A 22,396-nucleotide genomic window follows, 5' to 3' on the forward strand; every position below is an offset into this window, starting at 1 on the left:
GAATGGTGCATAGGTTGTGACTGAACCCAAGATCCACTGTGAAATAAGTTGGCACATGTATGAATGGAAGTGTTGACAACAGTTGAGCTGAGATAGTGGCAGAGGCAGAAGCCAGGAGATGTGTAAAAGATGAACAAGATTTGGGAGGCAACAATATTAAGTAAAAAAACCTGAAAGATCTGCGGATGCTGTATATCAGGAACAAAAATAGAAGTTGCTAGAAAAGCTCAGCAGGTCTGGCAGCATCTGTGAAGAAAAAAATCAGAGTTAACGTTTCGTTTCTGGTGACCCTTCCTCAGAACTGATGGTGGCTGGGAAAACATCAGTTTATATGCAGAAAATAGGGAGGGGGATGGGGTCAGGAGTAAATGATAAGGTAAAGGATAGAGCCCGAAGAGAGAGAAGAGCAGTTGGATAGACAGAGGAGTTGATAAAGATCTGGCTAGGAGGGTGAACAGCTGTTAATAGGGACTGTTAGTGACACTATTAAGAAACTTGGGCAGGAAAGAGAGATTACCCTTTTTTGTAATTTATCTTGCAAATTTCTTTAGGGATAGTGGTGACAGCGGTTTGAAAGGATTTGTAACAGAACCTGAGGAGAGGGACCATTTACAGTTTTATCTTGAGGTTGGAAGGAGAACTGGTGGCCAGCAGTTTTATGGGAATTGTGTCAAAGCTCTAGGAAGAAGCTTTATGGACAAGAAGAGCTTAAAGAATGTATGAGGAGCCAAACGAGAGGGCGATGCATAGTCATGGCTAATCTCACATTCCATTGCTTTCAAAAGATGAATAAGGGAATCTCAACGGATTGTTCTTCGTTTTTAACTTTCAATGAGCTTGTGAACTGAGAACTGTTATAAAAATCTGGGTTCGAACTTTGTTTTATTACAGCTTGTCAAATTGGTGTGATGCTTCAACCAAATCATACTTAAATAGCAAGGTCTAGCTTAAGGTTGTTTCAATAAAATAATTTGAAACATCTTACTTTTTATTGTTTAAGGCACTACACTGCAAATTGTTTTTAAATCTTTCTTTAGATCCGTAAAGCTTGTAGATCAAACATTCTTCTTGATACATACTATATTGTGATTAAGAATTTTCATGAACTGCTTCAGGAGGGAACAAAACTTTGTAGACTGTAGAACATAGCAAAAGGGACAGGCTATTTAGCTCTTCAATCTGTTCCACCATTCGGTTAGGTCATAGTTTATCTACAGCCTAAATCCAAATATCAGTTGTTGGGTAGCAAGCAGGAGATTTTATATGTTTGGATTTTCAGATGGTTTGATAGTGTTCCACACTTCAGGCTACTTAATGAGATAAGAGCCCGTGGTGTTGGAGGTGGGATATTAGCATGGATAGAGATTGGTTAACTAATAAGACAGAGTTGGGATAAAGGAGCATTTTCAGCATAGCACACTGTAACTATTTGAGTGTCACAGGGATCCGTGCTGGGGCCATAATTATTTACAATGTATATTAATAATTTGGATGAGGAAAGTAAATACACTATAGCTAAGTTTGCAGATGACCCAAAGTACTGGAAGACAAGTGATGAGGATGAAGCAGAGAGTCTGCTGTGAGATATGGACAAGTTAAAAGAAAGGGCAAAAACTTGGCCGGTGGAAAATAACTTGGGGACATGTGAAGTTATGCACTTTGGCCGGAATAATAGCAGAGTTGAATATTATTTTAATGGAGAAGGACTGCAGATATCTACAGAACAAAGGGATTTGAGAGTCCTCGTCCATGGATCACAAAAAGCTAGCATCCAAATTCAGCAGGTCATGGGGAAAACAAGTGGATTGTTGACCTCTGTGTCAAAGGGAATGGACTATAAGAGTGGGAAGCTTTTGCTAAACCTATTCAAGAGACTAATCAGACCACAGCTGAAATACTGTGAATAATTTTGTGCCCTTTAGCACTGGCATTAGAGGCAGTCTAGAAATAAATAGGTAAGGTTTGGAGGGATGTGGGTCAGGAGCAGGCAGGTAGGACTAGATTAGTTTAGGATTATGTTTGGAATGGACTGGTTGGACTGAAGGGGCTGTTTTCATGCTGTATGACTCTATGACTGATAATAAGAGGGACTGTCTTATGAGGCGAGGTCTAGTAGGTTGTGCTTGTACTCATTGCAACATTGAAGAATGAGATGTGACCTTATTGAAAAATATAAGATTCTTAAGGTATTGACAGGTTAGATGTGGAAAAGTTGCCTTGTATTGAGGCTGGAGGAGGAGTAATGGGGCACAAAGAAATGGTGGAAGAACTGAATATGTACTTTGCATCAATCTTCATGGTGGAAGAAACTATTAGCTTAGCAGGACTTCACAAAAGTCAGGGGGCAGAGGTGAGTGTAGTGACCATCACTAAGGTGAAGATGCTGGAGAAGCTGAAAGATCTGAAGTTGGATAAATCACTTGGACTGGATGCATTACGCACCAGGGTTCTAAAGGAGATAGTTGAGGAGCTGATGGAGGCATTGGTGGTGATCTTTCAGGAATGATTGAAATCAATGAAGGTCATGGAAGGACTCTAGAATGCTAAGAGTATGGATAGCGAGGTCTTTTTCAGCATGGCAGTTGGTGACTAGTGGAGTCCTGCAGGGGTCCATCTTGGGACCATTATTATTCGTGATATACATTCATCAGATTGTTAAGGAACCGAAGGCATTGTTGCTACGTTTGCAAATGACACAAAGATAGGTGGAGGGATACATGTTGTTGAAGAGGCAGGATACTGCAGAAGGATTTGGACATGCTATGAGAGTAGGCAAAGAATTATCAGATGGAATACAATGTGGGAAAGTATGAGGTGTTAATGCACTTTGGTAGAAAGAATAGAAGTGTACACTATTTTCTAAATGGCAAAAGGTTTCAGAAATCTGAAGCATAAAGGGACTCAGGAGTCCTCGTTCAAGATTCTTTTAAGGGTAACATGCAGGTTCTGTTGGCAGTTAGGAAGGCAAATGCTATGTAATCATTGAATTGAGAGGGCTGGAATACAAGAGCAGGGTTGTAGTACTGAGTTTCTATCAGGTTCTGGTCAGAATTATCAGAATATTTGGAATATTGGGAGCAGTTTTGGGCCCTGAATCTAAGGAAGGATGTGCTGGCATTGCAGCAGTTCAGAGGAGTTTACAAAAATGATCCTGGGAATGAAAGGCTTGAAAAGAGCAGGCTAGGCCTCTGGATCTCAGTTCGATGGAGGGGATCTCATTGAAACTTATAGAATACTAAGAGGCTTGGATAGAGTGAACGTTGAAAAGCTGTTTGTACTAGTACGAGAGACGGCCCGAGGGCACAGCCTCAGAATGAAGGGACCACCCTTTAGAACTCAGATGAGGGATTTCTTCGGCCAGAAGTTGGTAAATCTGTGGAACTCATTGCTCCAAAAGGCTGTGGAGGCCAAGTCATTGAGTGTATTTAAGACAGAGACAGGTTCTTGAGTAGTGAGGGGGTCATGGATTATGGGGAGAAGGTAGGAGAATGGATATGAGAAACATATCACCCATGATCAAATGACGGAACAGATTTGTTGGTCCAAATGACTCTAATTCTTCTCTTATACCTTTTGGTCTTAAGAACTTGAGCAACTGATACCACAGCTACCAATGGTGGAGCAATTATTCAGCTGAATACGCAAGAGTGCAAGAGACCATAATTAGAGGGGTACAGATATTTCAGAGTTTTGTTGGATTGGAGGCAATTACACATAAGATAAGAATTTTAACAACAGTGCATTGCTTGTTCAGGAGCAAATATAGAGTCGTACAGCATGGCAACAGACCCTTCAGTCTAATTTGTCCATGCCGACCAGACATCCCAATCTGATGTCGTCCCCAATTTGCCAGCATTTGGCCCATATCCCTCAAAACCTTTAATATTCATATGCCTATTCAGGTACCTTTTTAAAGGTTGTAATTGTACCTGCCTCCACCACTTCTTCGGGCAGCTCGTTGCATACACGCACTACCCTCTGCGTAAAGTTACCCCTCATCCTTTTTAAATCTTTCCCCTCTCATCTAAACCTATTCCCTCTGGTTTTGAACTCCCCCACTCTAGGAAAAAAGACCTTGGCTATTCACCCTATCCATGCCCCTCGTCATTTTATAATCCTCTATAACGTCACCCCTCAGTCTCTGATGCTCCAGGGCAAAAAGCCCCAGCCTTTTCAGCCTGTCCCTGTAACTCAAACCCTCCAATCCCAGCAACAACATTGTGTTCATTTCTGCACCCTTTCAAGTTTAACAATTTCCTTCCTGTGGAAGGGTGACCAGAATTTGTATGCAGTATTCTAAAAGTGGCCTCACCAATGTCCTGTACAGCTGCAACATGATATCCCAACTTCTAAGTGTGCCTGATGTTGCCTTCACCATCGTGTCTATCTGTGACTCCACTTTCAAGGAACTGATATTCTGCACCCCAGGTCTTTTTGTTCAGCAACACTCCCCAGGGCCCTACCATCAATTGTTTAAGTTCTGTCCTGGTTCTCCTTACCAAATGCAACACCTCACATTTATCTAAGTTAAACTCCATCAGCCACTCCTTGGCCTATTGGCCCACTGATCAAAGTCCCATTGTACTCTGTGGTATTCTTCTTCACTGTCCACTGCACCACCTATTTTGGTGTCATTTGCAAACTTACTTATCAGACCTCCTATATTCACATCCAAATCATTTCTATAAGTGATGAAAAGCAATGGACCTAGCACTGATCCTTGGGGCACATCGCTGGTCATTGGCCTCCAGTCTGAAAAGCATCCCTCTACCACCATCCTCTGTCTCCTACCTTCAAGCCAATTTTGTATCCAGTTGGCTAGCTCCCTGTGAATCCCATGTGATCTAACCTTACTAACCAGTCTACCTTGTAAGACCTTGTCAAACGCTTTGCTGAATTCACTGTTTATAGCATACAAACGTTTATAGTGGACAGTCAGAAAGAATGCTGATACTAGCAACAACTAAATAATGAAACCACGATTACTTGCAATTTATGTTCAATAAATACACAATAACGTCACAAGTTACCTGCTTAAAAACACCTGTACTCATTTTCTAATAAATAGATCACTTCACTGCCCCTTGTGGGCATTGCATCTATCACAAGCATTTCCTTAACCAGGTTACTTTGCCAAACAAACAGGTAAGTTTAGATTGCCACACTTCATTTGGGCACATGCTGCTTCATCACAAGGTTTTTGATTCTTCTTGTAATCCAAAGTTCCAACAATGTACTGATCTTAAAGCATCTTGAGCTAAATGTACCACTAAATCAACACTAAAATAATTTAGGAGGCCACAAAAAAGTTTGGATATGTTAGGCATAACTTTTTTTTTTACAAACCTAGAATGTATAACTGAAATGTCCCTCTTTCAGAAATAAAGTAAGAGTGCATTCATTTATGGGATATTTCCTTTGTGCGCCTACTATAGTATTGTGTTTTTAAATGTTGCATATCATATCTAGTACATGATCCAAGCATCGATCAATGAACATGGGGATTATGGGGAATGGAACTTGCTGAGAGTTTAGACTTGTGTTGCAGAGTTTCACATAACCTCAGCTTTATAGAGAGAATTATATGAGAGACCAGGCAGGATTGTTGTAGAATAGTGGTTCAAGAGGAAATGAAAGCATGCTTGGGTGTTTCAGGAGCAGCTGAGCTGAGGTAGCAACAAAGTCAATTGATGTTATAGAGGTGTGAATATGAGGTCCAAAGCTCACCTGCAAAATGGATGATCTCTCAATCACCTTGACTACATTTTGCTTACTTGGCTTAGTCTATTTGTAACGTTCTGCTGAGATCAACATAACCTTGTGCTGATTGACTTTAATGTCATTTGCAAACCTCATGCAGCTCTCAATTTCCTTGTTTCAATCTTGAATGTATGTGGTGAGAAGCTGAGACTACAATACAGATCCTTTGGGATTGCCACTTTTCACTTTCTTCCATTCGGAGAACAAACTGTTTATTCCCACTTCATTCTTTTCTACTTCTTAGCCTGTTAGGGTTAGGCATAGTACCTCAGTGGTTAGCACTATTGCCTCACGGTGCCAGGCACCAGGAATCGATTCCAACCTTGGGTTACTGTCTGTATGGAGTTTGCACATTCTCTCCTTGTCTGCATGGATTTCCTCTGGGTGCTCCACTTTACTTCCACAATCCAAAGATGTGCAAGTTAGGTGGATTGGCCATGCTAAAATGCCCATAGTGTCCAGGAATATGTAGGTTAGGTGGATTAACCATGGGAAATGCAGGGTTACAGGGATAGGATAGGGTGGGATGCAGACTTAATTGGTGAATGGCCTGCTCCTGCACTGTAATCTATGCTGTAAGGTTATTTCCAATTCTGTGCACATTTTGTTCATAATGTCTTGTGCAAAGCCACAGTAAATGTATTTCAAGAGTCTGTTTAAAGAATATCCCTATCTACTTGTGATCTATATGGTAAAATCTTAGATCACATATGCTATCCCTTTTTCTCTTAGTTGTGGGTAAACCTCCTGCTATTCCAGGCAGGGAACTGGAGTCGTACAAATTGGCGGTATATCTTGAACAAAGGGTGGGACTGCAATCAGGGACCTGCATTCATTTTATAAAATACAAAAGAACTGAAGTGTCCCATTAGGCAGTCCCAGCAGATTGGAAAACTGCAAATGTGACGCCACTGTTTAAAAAGGGAAGTAGACAAAAGATGGGGAATTATAGACTAGTTAGCTTAACCTCTGTAGTGGGGAAGATGCTTGAGTCTATTATCAAGGAAGAAATAGCAAGGCACCTTGGTAGAAATTGTCCCGTTGGGCAGACGCAGCATGGGTTCATGAAGGGCAGGTCATGCTTGACAAATCTTTTGGAATTCTATGAAGACATTACGAGCGAGGTGGACAATGGGGACCCAGTGGATGTGGTGTACCTAGATTTCCAAAAGGCCTTTGACAAGCTGCCGCACAAGAGGCTACTGCATAAGATAAGGATGCATGGCATTAAGGGTAAAGTATTAGCATGGATAGAGGATTGGTTGACTAACAGGAAGCAAAGAGTGGGGATAAATGAGCACTAGTCACTGACTGCCAGCTAGAATAGCAGTGTGCCTCAGGGATCGGTGTTGGGACCGCAATTATTTACAGTTTATATAGGTGATTTGGAGTTGGGGACCACGTGTAGTGTGTCAAAGTTTGCAGATGACACTAAGATGAGTGGCAGAGCAAAGTGTGCAGAGGATTGTGAAACTTTGCAGAGGAACATAGATACATTGAGTGAGTGGGCAAAGGTCTGGCAGATGGAATACAATGTAAATAAATTTGAAGTCATACATTTTGGTAGGAGTAATAGTAAAAAGGATTATTACTTGAATGGTAAAAAGTTGCAGCATGCTGCTATGCAGAGGGACCTGGGTGTCCTTGTGCATGAATCACAGAAGGTAGGTCTGCAGGTACAACAAGTAATTAGGAAGGCAAATGGAATTTTGTCCTTCCTTGCTAAAGGGATTGAAATTAAAAGCAGAGAGGTTATGTTGCAGCTGTACAAGGTGCTGGTGAGGCCACATCTGGAGTACTGTGTGCAGTTTTAGTCTCCTTACTTGAGAAAGGATGTACTGGCACTGGAGGGGGTGCAAAGGAGGTTCACTAGGTTGATTCCGGAGTTGAGGGGGTTGGCTTATGAGGAGAGACTGAGTAGATTGGGATTATATTCATTGGAATTCAGAAGATTGAGAGGGGATCTTATAGAAACATATAAAATTATGAAGGGAATAGATAATATAGAAGTAGAGAGGATGTTTCCACTGGCAGGTGAAGCGAGGACAAGAGGGCATAGCCTCAAGATTAGAGGGAGCAGATTTAGGACTGAATTGAGAAGGAATTTCTTCACCCAGAGGGTTGTTAATCTATGGAATTCCTTGCCCAGTGAAGTAGTTGACGCTACTTCAGTAAACGTTTTTAAAGAAAAGGTAGATTTTTTTTGAACAATAAAGGAATTAAGGGTCACGGTGAGAACGCGGGTAAGTGGATCTGAGTCCACGAAAAAATCAGCCATGATCTTATTGAATGGCGGAGCAGGCTCGAAGGGCCAGACGGCCTACTCCTGCTCCTAGTTCTTATGTTATGTTCTTATTATGCATAATGTTGGCTGAAGCAAATTGAAGTGCATGATGGTCACTTTTTCATGTTTTGGTGTGATATATTACTGTTAATCTATGCTGATTAGGTACTCAAGGTATGCTGCAGATCTGGAAAACATAATCTTGGCTGATGCTTCAGTGCAATGTCGCTGGGGTAATGCCTTGTAAATGGTGCTGATCCTCAATTTTCTGATTGTGTCAGTGCAAAAGAGCTCAATACACTTCTCAAATAAAAGCAAAGGAATTCTTCCAATATCCTGGCTGACCAACACAGAGAAAACAGATTGACGGGGTGTTATCTCACTGCTGTTTTAGCACCTTACCGGATGCGAGTTGGCTACAGGGTATGCCTATGCCAAATTAGGCTGCATCTAAAATTGCTCATGTTTGAGTAACACTGTGAAACAGTCCAAATATGGGAAGGGACTGTATAAGTACAATTTTCCTTATTTTCGTTTAAGCTGTGATTCCTAATTTGTTACAGAGATAGTAGGAACTGCTGATGCTGGAGAATCTGAGACAACAAGGTGTAGATTTGGATGAACACAGCAGGCCAAGCAGCATCAGAGGAGCAGGAAAGTTGACGTTTCGGGTCTAGACCCTTCTTCAGAAACGGGGGAGGGGAAGAGGATTCTGAAATAAATAGGGAGAAAGGGGGAAGCGGAAAGAAGATGGATAAAGGAGAAGATAGGTGGACAGCTAGCTAAGTGGAATCTGTGGAGGAAATTAGAGTGAATCCTTGTACAATGTTTTTGCCATATTTGTTAACTCATATTGACTGAAAGTAGTATGATGGCCTATATTTTTTACTGTTTTATTGCTGTAGGTAATATGATGAAGATAAATCCTGAAGAGCGATTGACTATTACGGAGGTTGTGAATCAACTGCAGGAGATCGCTGCTGCTAGGAATATTAATCTTAAATCCCCAATTACAGAGGTAATTCTCAAGTTGTACAATAGGGGGTTTATCTTGCATTTAAAACCACATTCAAAAGGGAATTTGAATATAAATTAAAATCTCAACAGTTAAATACCAATGGGCTAATGCATTAAATTGCTTGATCCCTGGTTTATTTATTTTTGCTAATTAAAAACAAAACGTTTGAATACAGGAAAACAGTAACCTTTGAATGTGCTGCAGGTCATGAAGTTGTTAAAGAGTGACACAGTTGGCACATGATTCCACTGACCAAAGGCTTGGCTAAGTTAATTTGCTGGATCATGTATGTTAATAATCAGCCCATCAGCAACCAGAGCAATGATTAAATCAAGCTGTTCACTCTATTACTCACAACATTCCTGAGTCTCTTCATTTGAGTCTGGTATTTTAGGAACAGAAAATATTAATTGATTTGTATATGTCTCGATCTGATTGCAATGGAGGAAATGTCACTGTGATTTCCTCTGTTTTTGATGTCTGCAAATAAGCTGCTTATCATCAGTGTTTGAATACAATGTAGATCTTTCTTGAAGGTAAGATGATCTGATCATTATTTCATATCCTGTTGTGCTGATGGGCAGGTATTTCTTTAGCTGACTGCGCTGGGCCTTTTGTAACAATTGTCACTTGTGATGTATGGTGTGTGATTTATGTATATTTTAATATAATCTATTTTAAAGTTGAACTTGCGGCATGTGGGTTTTGATCTGTGTGTATGAGGGTATTTGCCATTACTTTTGGAGCCATAGGTTTTTGAAATCAGTGTACAGGAGATCTCGTGAGTTTCTGGGTGCTAATGGGAAATTATTTGCATTGGAAGAGCAATGAGACAGAATAAACATTGAAGAGCATTAGTCTGCTGTCACTTAGAATAATTGGTGATTGATTTTTGTTTTGCTTAGGGAAAACTCCCTTAGGTTGAAAAGCTTTTGCTTTTGTTCTCAAAAGTCCTGCTGGAAAATGGCTATATGAAACAATTTCTTCTAGAGAAAGGAGTTAGCTCAAAAAGTTAGGAAATAGGGTTACCTCAATGGGAGCTTTAGTTTAGAAGTTTAAGACCAGAAGTGTTTGGTCAGAAGCCTAAAGGATTATTCAAAGCTCAACAACTCTAACCTCAGTTGTGTGAATACTCAAGGAAGAGGCTGTTAAACTCTCAAGACCTGGAATTAAAAGCACCAATTAAATCAAACTTATAGAGATGATAAAGAGTGGAATTTTTTCCGTTATTTAATTACTGTAAAAGGATACTGTTAGGATAGAGGGAAATTATATTTTAATTGTATGTTTAAAATTTTTAAAATGTAATTAGCATTGTTTATTTTATCTTTTTCTTTTGCATAAAAAAAGTCTTGTTTTATTGTTAATACCGAATCTGTAGCTTTGTACCCTTGTCTTTCAGTGAAAGATTACCTCATTAAATTGAAAGAAATCCATCAAGCCAGATGTCAGCCCAGGATTTGATTTGCCTAATAATAACATAAGTTAGGATCGTAACACTGATCAATTAAGGAGTGAAACCAATCTGGGAGAGCCACTATGACCCAGTAAGATAGTTACCTGGCCGTGCAGCTGCATTGATCTGGTCTGGGGAGAATTTTGTTACCTAGACTGTCCTGTTGTCTGTCTGAAGGAGGTCTGTATTAGACAAGTACTGTGAGCTGAATATGGGGAGGTGATAGAGGTAAGAAGAGGGTCTTCCACAAGGAAATAAATCTAGGCACTTTCCTTTACAGTTCTTTCCTTTTGTGTTGTTTTTTTTGTTGTGTCTATTAAGGTTTTGAGGACAGAATAGCCAATTGCAGAAAATAAAATTAGATGTTTTGTTAAGTTTAGGTTCCACCAGGACCATTTAGTTCCTGATCTTATTGCAGAATTAGTTCAAATATATACAAAGGAGCTGAATTTCTGAGCTGAGCTAAGACTGACTGTCCCTGATATCAAGGCTGCATATGACCAAGAGTAGGATCAAAGAACCATGGCATAACTGGAGTCAGTGGGAATCCGTTGCAATTCTCCACTGGTGGAAATCATACCTAGCTCAAAGGAAGTTGGTTGTAATTGTTAGAGTTCAGTCATCTTGGCTCTAGGACATCTCGAAGCAGGTCTGCAGGGTAATGTTCTAGGGCCAACCACCTTCAGCTTCTTCATCGAAGACCTTCCCTCTATCATAAAGTCAGAATTGGGGATGTTCGCTGATGATTACACAATGTTCAGCAGCATTCAAGACTCCTCTGATACTGAAGCAGTCCAAGTCCAAATGTAGCGGGACAATATTCTTTCTTGGCATGTTTAAATAACAGTTTAAAATTCTTTATCGTGCTCAAAATAAATGTTGAAAATTATTGACAAACAGTTAATAATATGTATGGTTTTCTAAATGTTTTGTCAATTGCTGTTTTACAGTCATCACTGTTGACTTCTTGTTTTTAATATGTTCATTGTTTTAAAGTACTTCAGTTATTATCTCTGTTATTTGGATTACTTTTGTTGTTGACTGCATCAATTCAGCTGGCTTTGACATTCAATTCTAGATATGCATGCACAATATCAAATGGTAGATAGCAATGTTTATGTAGTTTGGAATGCCATAACAGCCTGAAGATGTTGAATGTTTTATGGTATTAATTTTCTTAGTTCTTAATCTAAACTTAGATAGTGCTTGCATGTACATTGATAATGGATTGTCAGGTGCAGCAGAGTGGAACTTTCTCTCACAGACTCACTGATTTACTTTTTTTTCTTTCCCACTCAACTGTTGAGGGGAAAAGAATCAATTTTATGTTGAAACTATAGGCTTGTCTATGTCACCAAGTAAAGAATGAATATTTACAATGTGCTTTGGTATACATGTAATGTAGAAAATGTGCTGTTCTAACTCATTGCTAGTTGGGTCAAGTACAAAACGAGCTGACCTTATTGCTTCATTTCCAGAATGCTAACGTGATGGAATTGTTTTGAATGCCTGAATGTGGCAGGTATACTTGCTGGGAGATATAAGCGCGTTTTGGCCTTTCAGAACATATATGCTGAATCACAGCTTTGTGCAATCATTAATTTATTAATTCTACAGAAAACCTTGAAAGGAAACCATTCCCATGTCCCAGAATACAGAATTGCATCCGTGCTCCCCTTACATGAAATCAATCCCACTTCATGCACTGATGTGTTTTCTGTCCCAATTTAAATAGGACAATTTGCATATGTTGGTCAAAAAGTACGTAATGCTTGCAAATTGTTTTTTTTATTGTAAATTGTTGTAAAGTAAGAAATTTTGGATTTTTGAAAATACGATTACTTAAAGGGACTGGTACAAAATTATTAAAGTTTGTCTTACTGTCATGTTGTTACTTGCTCACACTATCAAAATAGGAATTATTTTATAGGCTAATACGTTGGATAAAAAGAAAAGTGTTAAACTTTATAGAAGTGTCACTGCCTGTGTTTTTTTAAACTTATTTTACCATTTGTGATATAATTATGAAAGTAATATGCTTATCTTCAAACTAATCAGCTTAAATGTCAAGCCGGCATGGTGTAGTCAGCTGCATACACTGATGATGCTGGGCCTAAAGCCAAATTGGATATCTTGCTGGTTCTGCTTGTAAGTGCAGGCAGCTGAGTATTGAGATGGAACTAACAGCAATGCCTTGTTTGTTCTGATGAGAATCTTCTTGCTTCTGCGACTGGATAGCAGAATAATTTGCAACTGGTTGCTAGGAATCTCCATTTTCTTTGTTGTCCTGGTGTATGGATTATTCTTTCATGAGTTTGCTGGGTTCTTATCTGAGAAAGATCGCTTGTGACGGTTACCAATCCTTACAGCTCCTGGAACAGAATGGAGGGGTGGCCAACAGTACGATGGCAAGTTCAGCGCCACAGTGGAACAAACCAGCAGGACAACTGAACAACATGCACAATGCAGGTATGTGACCTAACTATCAACAAAGGAGGCATAAGGAATATTGATAAACTCTCTAGCATTATGCTATAGAAATGTGTCTGGTGCAGTATCATATAAATTCTGATCAAAGCTGTACAGTTTGTTTCAAGTTGATGCTAACCCTGGTGATCTTGCAACTAAACTGGAGTTAGTCATTGAAATCCTGCTGTCTGATTCAGTTAATTCATGATTGCTTCTTGGTTCTACACGTATATGAAAGTCAGGAAGTGCGCGTTGAAATCAGGTCACCAACAATATTGGTGCTGATGTGATGTTCTCATTTTTATTCGATTCTTTCATGTTTATTGTGCTTTATGTTGCTAATTAATACATAAATTAACAAACTGGACAAGCTCTGGTCTGTTTCCGTTTTGAAATTAGAATTACAATGACAGACTATGCTCAATGGACTGATTAATATGTTTGGAGAGTATAGCTCTGTTAAATCATCCAAAAACTAAGATCACAGGGCATTTTATTTATGCAGGATATTTCAAAGAAATCCAATTATATTCCCTTCTCTTTCTGCCTTGCTTCTCAGCATAATGCAGCGGCAAACACTGAACAATTGCATATTGTTTTAGACTCCATTGAGATCTCAGCTAGATTTCAAACAGACTTCAAAAAGAACACAGTATCTTTATCAGACTTTATAATTGAATTTTGAAGGAATTGGAGAAGTATGCGGTAGAGATTAAGTTACCATACATGATCGTAAAAGTGTTCCATGTACTCAAAGTGAAAACCTTTTACATTTCTCAATCTAAAGCACCATAAAAATGACGTTTAAAAAAAAGCCAGACTCTATCACTGACTCCTCCATAGTACAATAGTGGCTAGACTTGAAAAATGCTGGATCAATGTAGATGGTGTGGGAACACAGTGGGTTGTAAAGGCACTTTATAAATGTGAGTCCTTACTTCTTTCTTTAATTACTTCAGTCATATTTAATCTATCAGGACATTATTTGATTTTTAATGAGTATTAATGAAATAGATTAACCAGTGTATTTCAAGATGTATTAATAAATAATTGAGCAGGCTTGTATGCTGAAAGGGCACGTTTTGCTATAGTTTCTCACATCCAGGATCCCTCTCTTATCCCTGCATCTTATCTTTTAATTTTTCTCTGGTGCATCAAGAATGATGAACTAAATAAACAGAACTAAAAAGGTATGTTGGTCTGTAATTTGGTGGAATACACATGGCAAAGACAATAAATGTATTTTGTGGTTGTGGTCAATTCAATACAGTACTAGTCTATGTCTGCCTGGAAAGATATGCTCCATTTTGCATCATCATGATCATTGTTACGAGATGAAGGCTCGACATTAAACGTCTCTTAATTTCATTCAATTTGAAAAGTCTCCATTTAGATATTTCTAAAATTTTCTAGATGTTGCTTTGGAAGTGTTATATCGACAACATTCTGGCACAGTGCACAGAATGTGCTGTTCTTAGCCACTGTTTCATTTGGATTGTAGAATACAAGTCAAACAAGTGGTCTTTGTGATTTTCCTGACAGGATGTATAGTACAATTTCACTAAAGGCCAAGGGACTTAGAGCTGTTTCGGCCAATTCTTTCATGTAAAACTTGAATTGTTTGGACCATGGCTATATAAAAATATTTCAGAGACTTTTAACTTGTGAAATAGATTGAGTTACAATTAGAAATGTTAGTCTTCCAATACACTTATTGAATTAGTTGATTGTACAGATTGGGAAATATTTGAAAACATTCCGAAAGTCTTCACTATTTCATGAATATGTTGTAGGTAGAGGTAATTTGTGGGCAATGTGCAAAAGCACACTTGGCAATTGAAGGGCTATTGGTAACTCATGGATTATTTGTTCCCCTTATTCCTTAGGTATTGAAAATGATGTATCACATCATGGAGGGTTGTTTGATATCCTCAAAGGAGGTACGGAGCGCTTCTTGACTAACATCAAAGATACGTCCTCAAAGATGATCCAGTCAGTTGCCAAGTAAGTCATAATGGCTACTGAGCATACATTTCACTATGAAATCCCTCGGATCACTGAGTCACTACATTTCACTGCGGCTGTCTCTCAGAATCACTACATTTCACTGCAACTATTCTGTAGACTTACGGCATTTTACTGCAGCTGTTCCACCGAATCACTGCATTTCATTTTGACTGTCTCACGGTGTCACTCCATTTCATTGTGACTGTTCCACAGAGTAACTACATTCACTGCTCTGTTCCACAGAATCACTCCTGATGGGCACAAATGCTCAGATAATAAATCCCCAGGGATTAAAATGACTGTGAAAGTCTTAGAATAGTTAAATAGACAATCCCAGTAATGTACAACTAAATTTTTTCACGTTTCCCTTTCCTATTACAAGAATGTGTACTTAATTATTGGCAACTTTGGTAAGTTACCACTGAATGAATGTCGCTTCTAGCTAATCTGTTACTCTAGATACCAACTGTCAAATTGAGTTTCACCTTTCTTTTCATGGGTTAAATTTATTTACTGAAAGAATTTGATTCATAGATTATTTTATTTTCAGCCAGCTTTCTTTTGCATTATAGATTTTGTTGCATTGCCATTTGAAATCTTTATCATTAATCACTGTATGGTTTTCACTCAATGGCTACAGATATATTAGCATCTCTTCAAAAAGCCAATTGTTATCAACAAGCTACAAGATTAAATAGGCAAACGCATTAGCATCTAACAGTCCCAATGTAAATATCTATAAATATATCTTCTAGAGTAAAGGAACAAAAACAGAAGTTGCTGGAAAAGCTCAGCAGATCTGGCAGCATCTGTGAAGGAAAAAATCAGAGTTAATGTTTCAGGTCTGATGACCCTTCCTCAGAACGGAGAATAAAGAACCCTGTAGAATAAAGGATTTTTTCAAGAAACATTGCACTTTAGTTGATCTCATTCTTGATTTATAGAAGGGCAGGTGGATAACATAGTAATACCCATTAGTATGGGACAGATGCAAACAGACAGCATCCATTTTTTAAAAAAAAACTTTTAGTTGCCACACTGATTCTGTGTAACTTGGGACAGATAGTGCTATGTAATGTCTGCTCGTTGATGGGTTTTGATTGTTCTTTTGGATTGTGCATTTTAAGGACTCAAATAAAAATAACAAGTAATTGTTTGGTAGTAAACAACATAAATATTGTTGAAAAGAGACATGAAGTTAATGTTTTTTGTCTTGAATATATTAGGACTGAAATGCAAGAAAAACAGCTTTAGAAAGGAAGCATTAATTTATGCATTGTGAGAAGAGGGTTGTGATTGGCTGCTTTATCGTTGGCGTGGAGATCCAGCAGGAAGTGCTGCCTTTCAATCTTGGCTAACTGTTTAAATTCAAAACAGCAAGTCAACTCTGACTGAACTTTGCCATGGGGATGCAGCAGGGAACAGGTGATGCTAGCTGTTTCGTGCTGACACTTTGCAATTAACTCACTAGTCGTATTCTCAGCTAACAGTATGCTGCTTCAAGCCAAAAGGATGTTCTGCCTGCCGCACAAGTGAATAATGAGGAATATGACTTTGAGTGCCAGTGTGATATAAGTCATGCATCCCAACAATGTCAGACACAATGCATCCCTTTTGATTGCCCACAGTAGGCAGCGTATCTGCTGCCTGTGCTTGTGAAACTCAGAACCTATTTGATCATTTAGACGTGTGATTCTGCTTTTGGGCAACATTTGCCAAATAATCCTGATAACACTAGGAATTACACCAGAAACCTATTTAAAATTTGTCTGTCTGTGTGGGAGCATGATTCATTTGTGTGTTCCAGAAACTACATATGTTCACACACACTGTTCTTGGTAGAAAAAAGGAATATGGCCACACATTGTACCTTTCTCAATGAGGAAAATAAAAAAATCCTATGGCCATTCTCGGCAAAGCCTTGCCAACTCAGTCAACTTGTCTGGTTTGAAGTTAATCAGGTAAAACAATTGACAGTGGACAGTTCCTGCTGCATCTCCATGCTCAACCACAGCTCAATCAGTCAGCATTCTGTCCTCATGCTGTATACATTATTTCTTTTTGGAATTTCATAGTGCAAAGGGCTTGAGAAAAATTAGGAAACAGGTAAAGGAAGTTACTAATAAGGCTAGTAGAGTTCTATCTTTTATAACGAAAGAATTTGAAAATAAAAGTGAGAATGTAATACTTCAGTTATACAGCACATTAATGAGACCACATCTTGAATACTGTGTGCAATTTTGGTCTCCTTATTTGAGGAGAGACATATATTCCTGGACGTGGTTCCAAGGTTATTAAATTGATACCTGGAATGACCAGGTTGTCCTGTGAGGACAGACCTAGTTTGTTTGTTTATCTGGCATTTAGAAGTGAGGGGTGACTTGATTGAAGCATTTAAAATTCTGAACAGTTTTGACAAGGTGGATGTGGAAATGATGTTTCTATTTGATGGTGAGTCCAGAAAGTGGTGGCACAATTTTAACATGTGAGGTTGCCATTTTAGAACAGAGATGAGAACTTTTTTTATTTCTGAAGGTCAAGCAATTTTGAAATTCTGTACCCCACAGGATGGTGGAATTAGGGTCATTGCATGTTTTTAAAGCAGGAAGAGGTAGATTTTGTTGGCCGATGAAATGAAAAGTTATCAGAGGTAATTAGAACTATAAAATTTGAAATACAGACAGATTAGCCATGATCTTATTAAATGGTGGAGCAGGCTCAAGGGGCCAAATGGCTTACATCTGCTCATAGTTCATTTATTCGTAAAGTTGGTTTTCTTGCTTTGCATTCCTGATGAGTGTAAGATGAAAAGCCTTGGCATCATGTCTGTTTGTAGCAAATTAAATGACATTGCAGAGAAAATGATTTTATGTTTGATCTATTTGTATCTCATGAACATTTAAAATAATTGCTATATTTCAAATAAAATTCAGAGTAACTTGTACTTAGAATTTGGTCTTTTGAAAAGAGTACAATCATGACAATTCATGCTGCATCGTCTTGCCCACTTTCAAAACCTGAAAGCAGAAATGTGTACAGCTACTTTGCTAAAGCCTGTGGGTGGAGGCATGTGCAGATAGAACTATGGGAATAAATTAGAACTTTCTTTTTGCCATATCCTCAATTTTTTTCTTTCTGCTTGACCTTTTTACTCCCACCCACTAATGTAATCTAACACAACAATCCTTCATAGTTAAGGCTACCTGTCTGTTGTTAAACAAACAAGCATGATAAAAAGTTTCCAAAAAGAGTCCTTGGTTTCTATTTACTGTCCTCATTTGATGATAGTCCATTAGTCAGCCATGTCATGTTTGCCATCTCTAGAATTGGGATGTCAGTCAAAAGAACATTAATTTGTTATGTCCACACTAAATGCATTATTCCAGTTCGCAAGACGACAAATTTGATATTTGCATTTCTTTTCTTTTTGCCTTGGATTGTATCTTCTTTTACATTTAGTTACTTTTTTTTAGCTTAATGATGAGTATCATGCACTTTTTGTTTCTCATTGTGAATGTTGCTGCTTATTACTGTTGGTGTTTTGAGTATTCACTAGATTTCTTTCTTCCTTAACATCTCTGTGCCTCTGGTAGCAATCCCAGGTAAATATTTTAGTTCCTCTGTGTGCTGCTAAGTTATGGTTTGTAATAATTGGATTTTTGCGCAATCTTCGGTGTTAATGAACTGTTCTCCCTGAAGTTGAAGTCTCAAGAGTTGTTTGCATGTGTTATGTTTTGAATGTTTGCAATTTTCCACACTCCTCACTTAGATTTGTATATTGGAGATCCGTGATGTAAGCAAGAAGAGAGGGGTTTGGGAGTGATTTGTTAGAGATGGGCTGGATTCACCAATTTGCAAATTGTAACTGACCTTGAATTCTTCCTCGTACTTATGAGTCACTGATCTCTTAAAAAAGTTCTTAGTCAACAGTTTGAGCTGCCTTGATTTGACATATACAAATTTGGATTTATGAGAAAAATCCTATGTTTTTGCTTGTTCTCAGTTTTAATTTTTGAATTATTTTGCACTGCTCCATTGTCGAGAATTTTTGATTGATGAGTTGTGAAATTGTAATTTTGCATATCCATAATCGGTATCAGGCAGCCCTGGTGAGTAATTCAAAAGGGAACAGAACAGTTTTGATGTGAAATCAGGCTGATTGAACGAGTCAGTAACGACAGCCTCTGCTGTTGCTAGAGTCAAAAGTTTTGATCTTCATTGTTCAGGGATGCCTTCACTTTTGAAAGATAATGTTGAAGACGAGAAATAGTTTGCAAGTTGCATAAAGATTTTGACATTTTACAGTCACATTATTTAGAAGGTTTAAAGTTCATGACTAAAAAACATATCAATGCACTACCAAGATGTCTGCTTCTTTAATCTAGTTACTAAAGTGACTAATTACATTACTGTATCATTTTCTATTGATATATTGTAGAGATTAAGTACAATTTTTATGAGCTGTGTCAGGGGTCTGTAAAATTTAAAATTGAATTCAGTTTTATGTGACTGACACTGTTATGGCTTGCGTTTGCAATTAATGTTGCTTGTTTTAAATGCATAAAATGCAATGTTAAAAATAGAACACTGTAGGGTTGAGAAGCTTTGTGTTGGTCCCCTTTATGCTCTGTCTTTACTTGTAATTAGCCTTTCAGAGGTAATTATCTTGCATTTTTGACTGGTTTTGTTAAAGGTGTGTTTTATCTTAGTTTCTGTTTGGCCTTTTAAGAATGATTTTGCACATTCTGGTGAGCTTTGGTTGCAACGTGTTGTATTGAGCATTCCTTTTTAGTACTGAACAGCAACCCTAAATATGGTGCCTTTTCACGAATTAGGATAAAAGTAAAAATGAATGGATACCAAGCTGTGATTGGAGTTTTGAACTGATGAACATAGCAAAAATTGCAGTTTATCATTCCCTTTGGAGAAGGGAGGTCAATGAAGTTCTCTTTACAAAGAGACTTAAGTTAATTTTATATTGTCTTGTCAGAAGCTAGTAGGTGAAAAGAATCCAAAGTTTTGCTCAAAATGCAAATTTTACCATGATGCAGCATGTTATTAACTGCAGACAGATTGTGTTTTGGGTGCCCCATGTCATAAATGCTGTGTGCTGGAACTAGCGGGGATTTCACTCACTCACTGTTCAGCTGTTGTGCATCAACTGATCGTGAAATATGCACGTCAGTGCTTTACATCCTGGCAGTAGTCATGATCTACAATTCTGTGCAGGTCTGCTGTGCCAGATGCAATTCAACCACAACAGCAAACCAAGTACAGGTTACTGGATGACAAGGGCTGCTCACGATTCTGACTGATACCTAACCTCTCCATCCCACTCCCCGCTGGCAGAGGCACGTCAACTGATAGACTGGTTTCTTTTGAGCCACTCTTACTTGTTATTATGATACCTCATGAATAATTACCTAGACAGCACTCTTCACACTTGAGCTTCCTAATATCATAACAGCTACTTCAATCATCAATTTTAAGTATGCAGAGGCAATATGGAATGCTAGGACATTCATAAACATAAAAATATAAAAATATTTCCCATTCAACATTTTGGTGTTCAGAGTCATCAAACATATACACCATATACTCCCCCAGTCCCCTCACAAGGATATGTCTTAAAATAATACTGAGAACCTGTTCCTTTAAAGTTATTTTGTCACTTATTACTGGTTACACCTTGTATATTTTATTCAATGAACTGCTGAAAATTGCAAGCTGATTTAAATATTAGATAATGACACAGCTGCTCCTCAAATCCATTTTTCTTACCTTTGCTCATATGCTGTATACCCTTACCTATCAACAATCTATAGATCTCTGTCTCAAAATAGCCCATTGTTCCAGTATGTAGAGTCTTGGTGGGATGGAGTGGTGGTGGCTGAGAATTTCATTAACTTCTGTGACAGAGGGCCTGCCTGGAAAGGACATATTTCCATTAGATGGTACTTGGAAAGTTGCGTACAAACAGTTATGGAACACTGCAAAGAAGACTCATATTTAAGCCTCAGTCTGAGCACCATAATCGCATTTGACATATATGACCTAGAAATTTTATTTAGGAAGCAAAGTTTGAGTGTGGCACAAAACTTAGAAATGTAGTAAGCAGCAAGATGGATAATATCAGACAGCAGGAGGATATAAACTGGCGAGTTGGACAGAACACAAGGCAACTAAATTTAATGCAGATATGTGTAAAGTCACACATTTTAGGAGTAAGAAGAAGGAGGGATAGTCTAAACTAAGTGGTGCACGTTTAAAAGGGAGTGCAGGAAAAGACAGCTGGTGGTTTTCACGCATGAAGCTAAGGTGGTTTTTTCTGATAGTAGAGAGAATGGCTTTATTTTAAATAGATGTAGAATAGATTCTGTCATAACTGTCAAAAGAAAATTAGATATATATTTGGTTAAAGATAAATTTGCAAGCATATTCTGTATTTATATTATTGTTGTCAAGTGTTTGTTTTAGCTACTGTGTCCAAGGGTATTTAGCTTCACATTATTTGCCTGTAAAGACCGTGGATGCAGATTCAATAATAATTTTCAAAACTGAATTGGATATGCACTTGAAAGGGAAAGAATAATGAGGATATGGAGGGAAAGGGCAGTGAATGGTATTAACTGGATGATTCAATGATCCAGTACAGGCACACTGGGCTGATTTGCACCCTTGTGTACCATTCAAGAGTTGAGCTGGATCTCTTGCTCTTCGCTACTATGCGATCTAATCTTATTTGCTGTTTCTATGTTTTTTTGACTAGCTATGCTAAAGGAGATTTGGACATTTCATATGTTACGTCAAGAATAGCCGGTGAGTAGGAAAGCTTTTGTGTTTCTGGATAAAGTTTGCATGGATATGAATAAGCCTGTCTTTGAGCAGTACATTATTTTTCTACTAGAAGCCAGCTGTTACCTGAGAATCACTTGTTCTTTCATGGATTCCGTGGCACAACTGTATTTCCCATTTTTCATTTTATTAAATGTTACAAATTTATAAATGCAGCAGTGAACATTGGAATTGTTGAAACAAAAGAGAAAGTGCTGAAGAAACTCAGCAAGTCTGGCAGCATCAGTGGAGAGAAAGCAAAATCAATGTTTCGGGCCCAGTGACCCTTCTTCAGAATGAGTTCTAGACCCAAAATGTTGACTCTGCTTTCTCTTGACAAATGCTGCCAGGCCGGCTGAGTTTCTACAACAATTTCTGTTTTCGTTTTGGATTTCTAGCATCCGCAGTACTTTGTTTTTTTGTGTTCAGAATTGTTGATCCTGTTTAGAATATTTTAAAACAAAACTTGACTGTCAAAGCTCCTGTGTACACCACAGTTTGACAAAAAGAAAGGAAATTGTTTAAAGAAAATACTTTATGATTTTGCAATGTGCTCTTCTAATATTTC

The 22,396-nt window shown here is 38.3% G+C and overlaps 1 protein-coding gene across 4 annotated transcripts in view; it reads left to right on the plus strand.

Moving 5' to 3' along the window:
* The window catches only part of gak (cyclin G associated kinase), a 111,455-nt gene that overhangs the window by 41,530 nt on the left and 47,529 nt on the right, over window positions 1–22,396 (plus strand). For 2 of the 4 annotated variants that reach the window (XM_048592374.1, XM_048592380.1), the window contains exons 9-13: window positions 8,950–9,062; window positions 12,888–12,987; window positions 14,874–14,991; window positions 18,588–18,596; window positions 21,764–21,813. In XM_048592374.1, coding sequence (XP_048448331.1) covers window positions 8,950–9,062; window positions 12,888–12,987; window positions 14,874–14,991; window positions 18,588–18,596; window positions 21,764–21,813 — 390 coding nt within the window. The remainder of the gene's footprint in view (window positions 1–8,949; window positions 9,063–12,887; window positions 12,988–14,873; window positions 14,992–18,587; window positions 18,597–21,763; window positions 21,814–22,396) is intronic. The other 2 variants (XM_048592388.1, XM_048592394.1) reach the window with 1 other exon arrangement.

This window comes from Rhincodon typus, chromosome 3 (genome assembly GCF_021869965.1).
Source record: "Rhincodon typus isolate 14 chromosome 3, sRhiTyp1.1, whole genome shotgun sequence".
NCBI lineage: Eukaryota > Metazoa > Chordata > Chondrichthyes > Orectolobiformes > Rhincodontidae > Rhincodon > Rhincodon typus.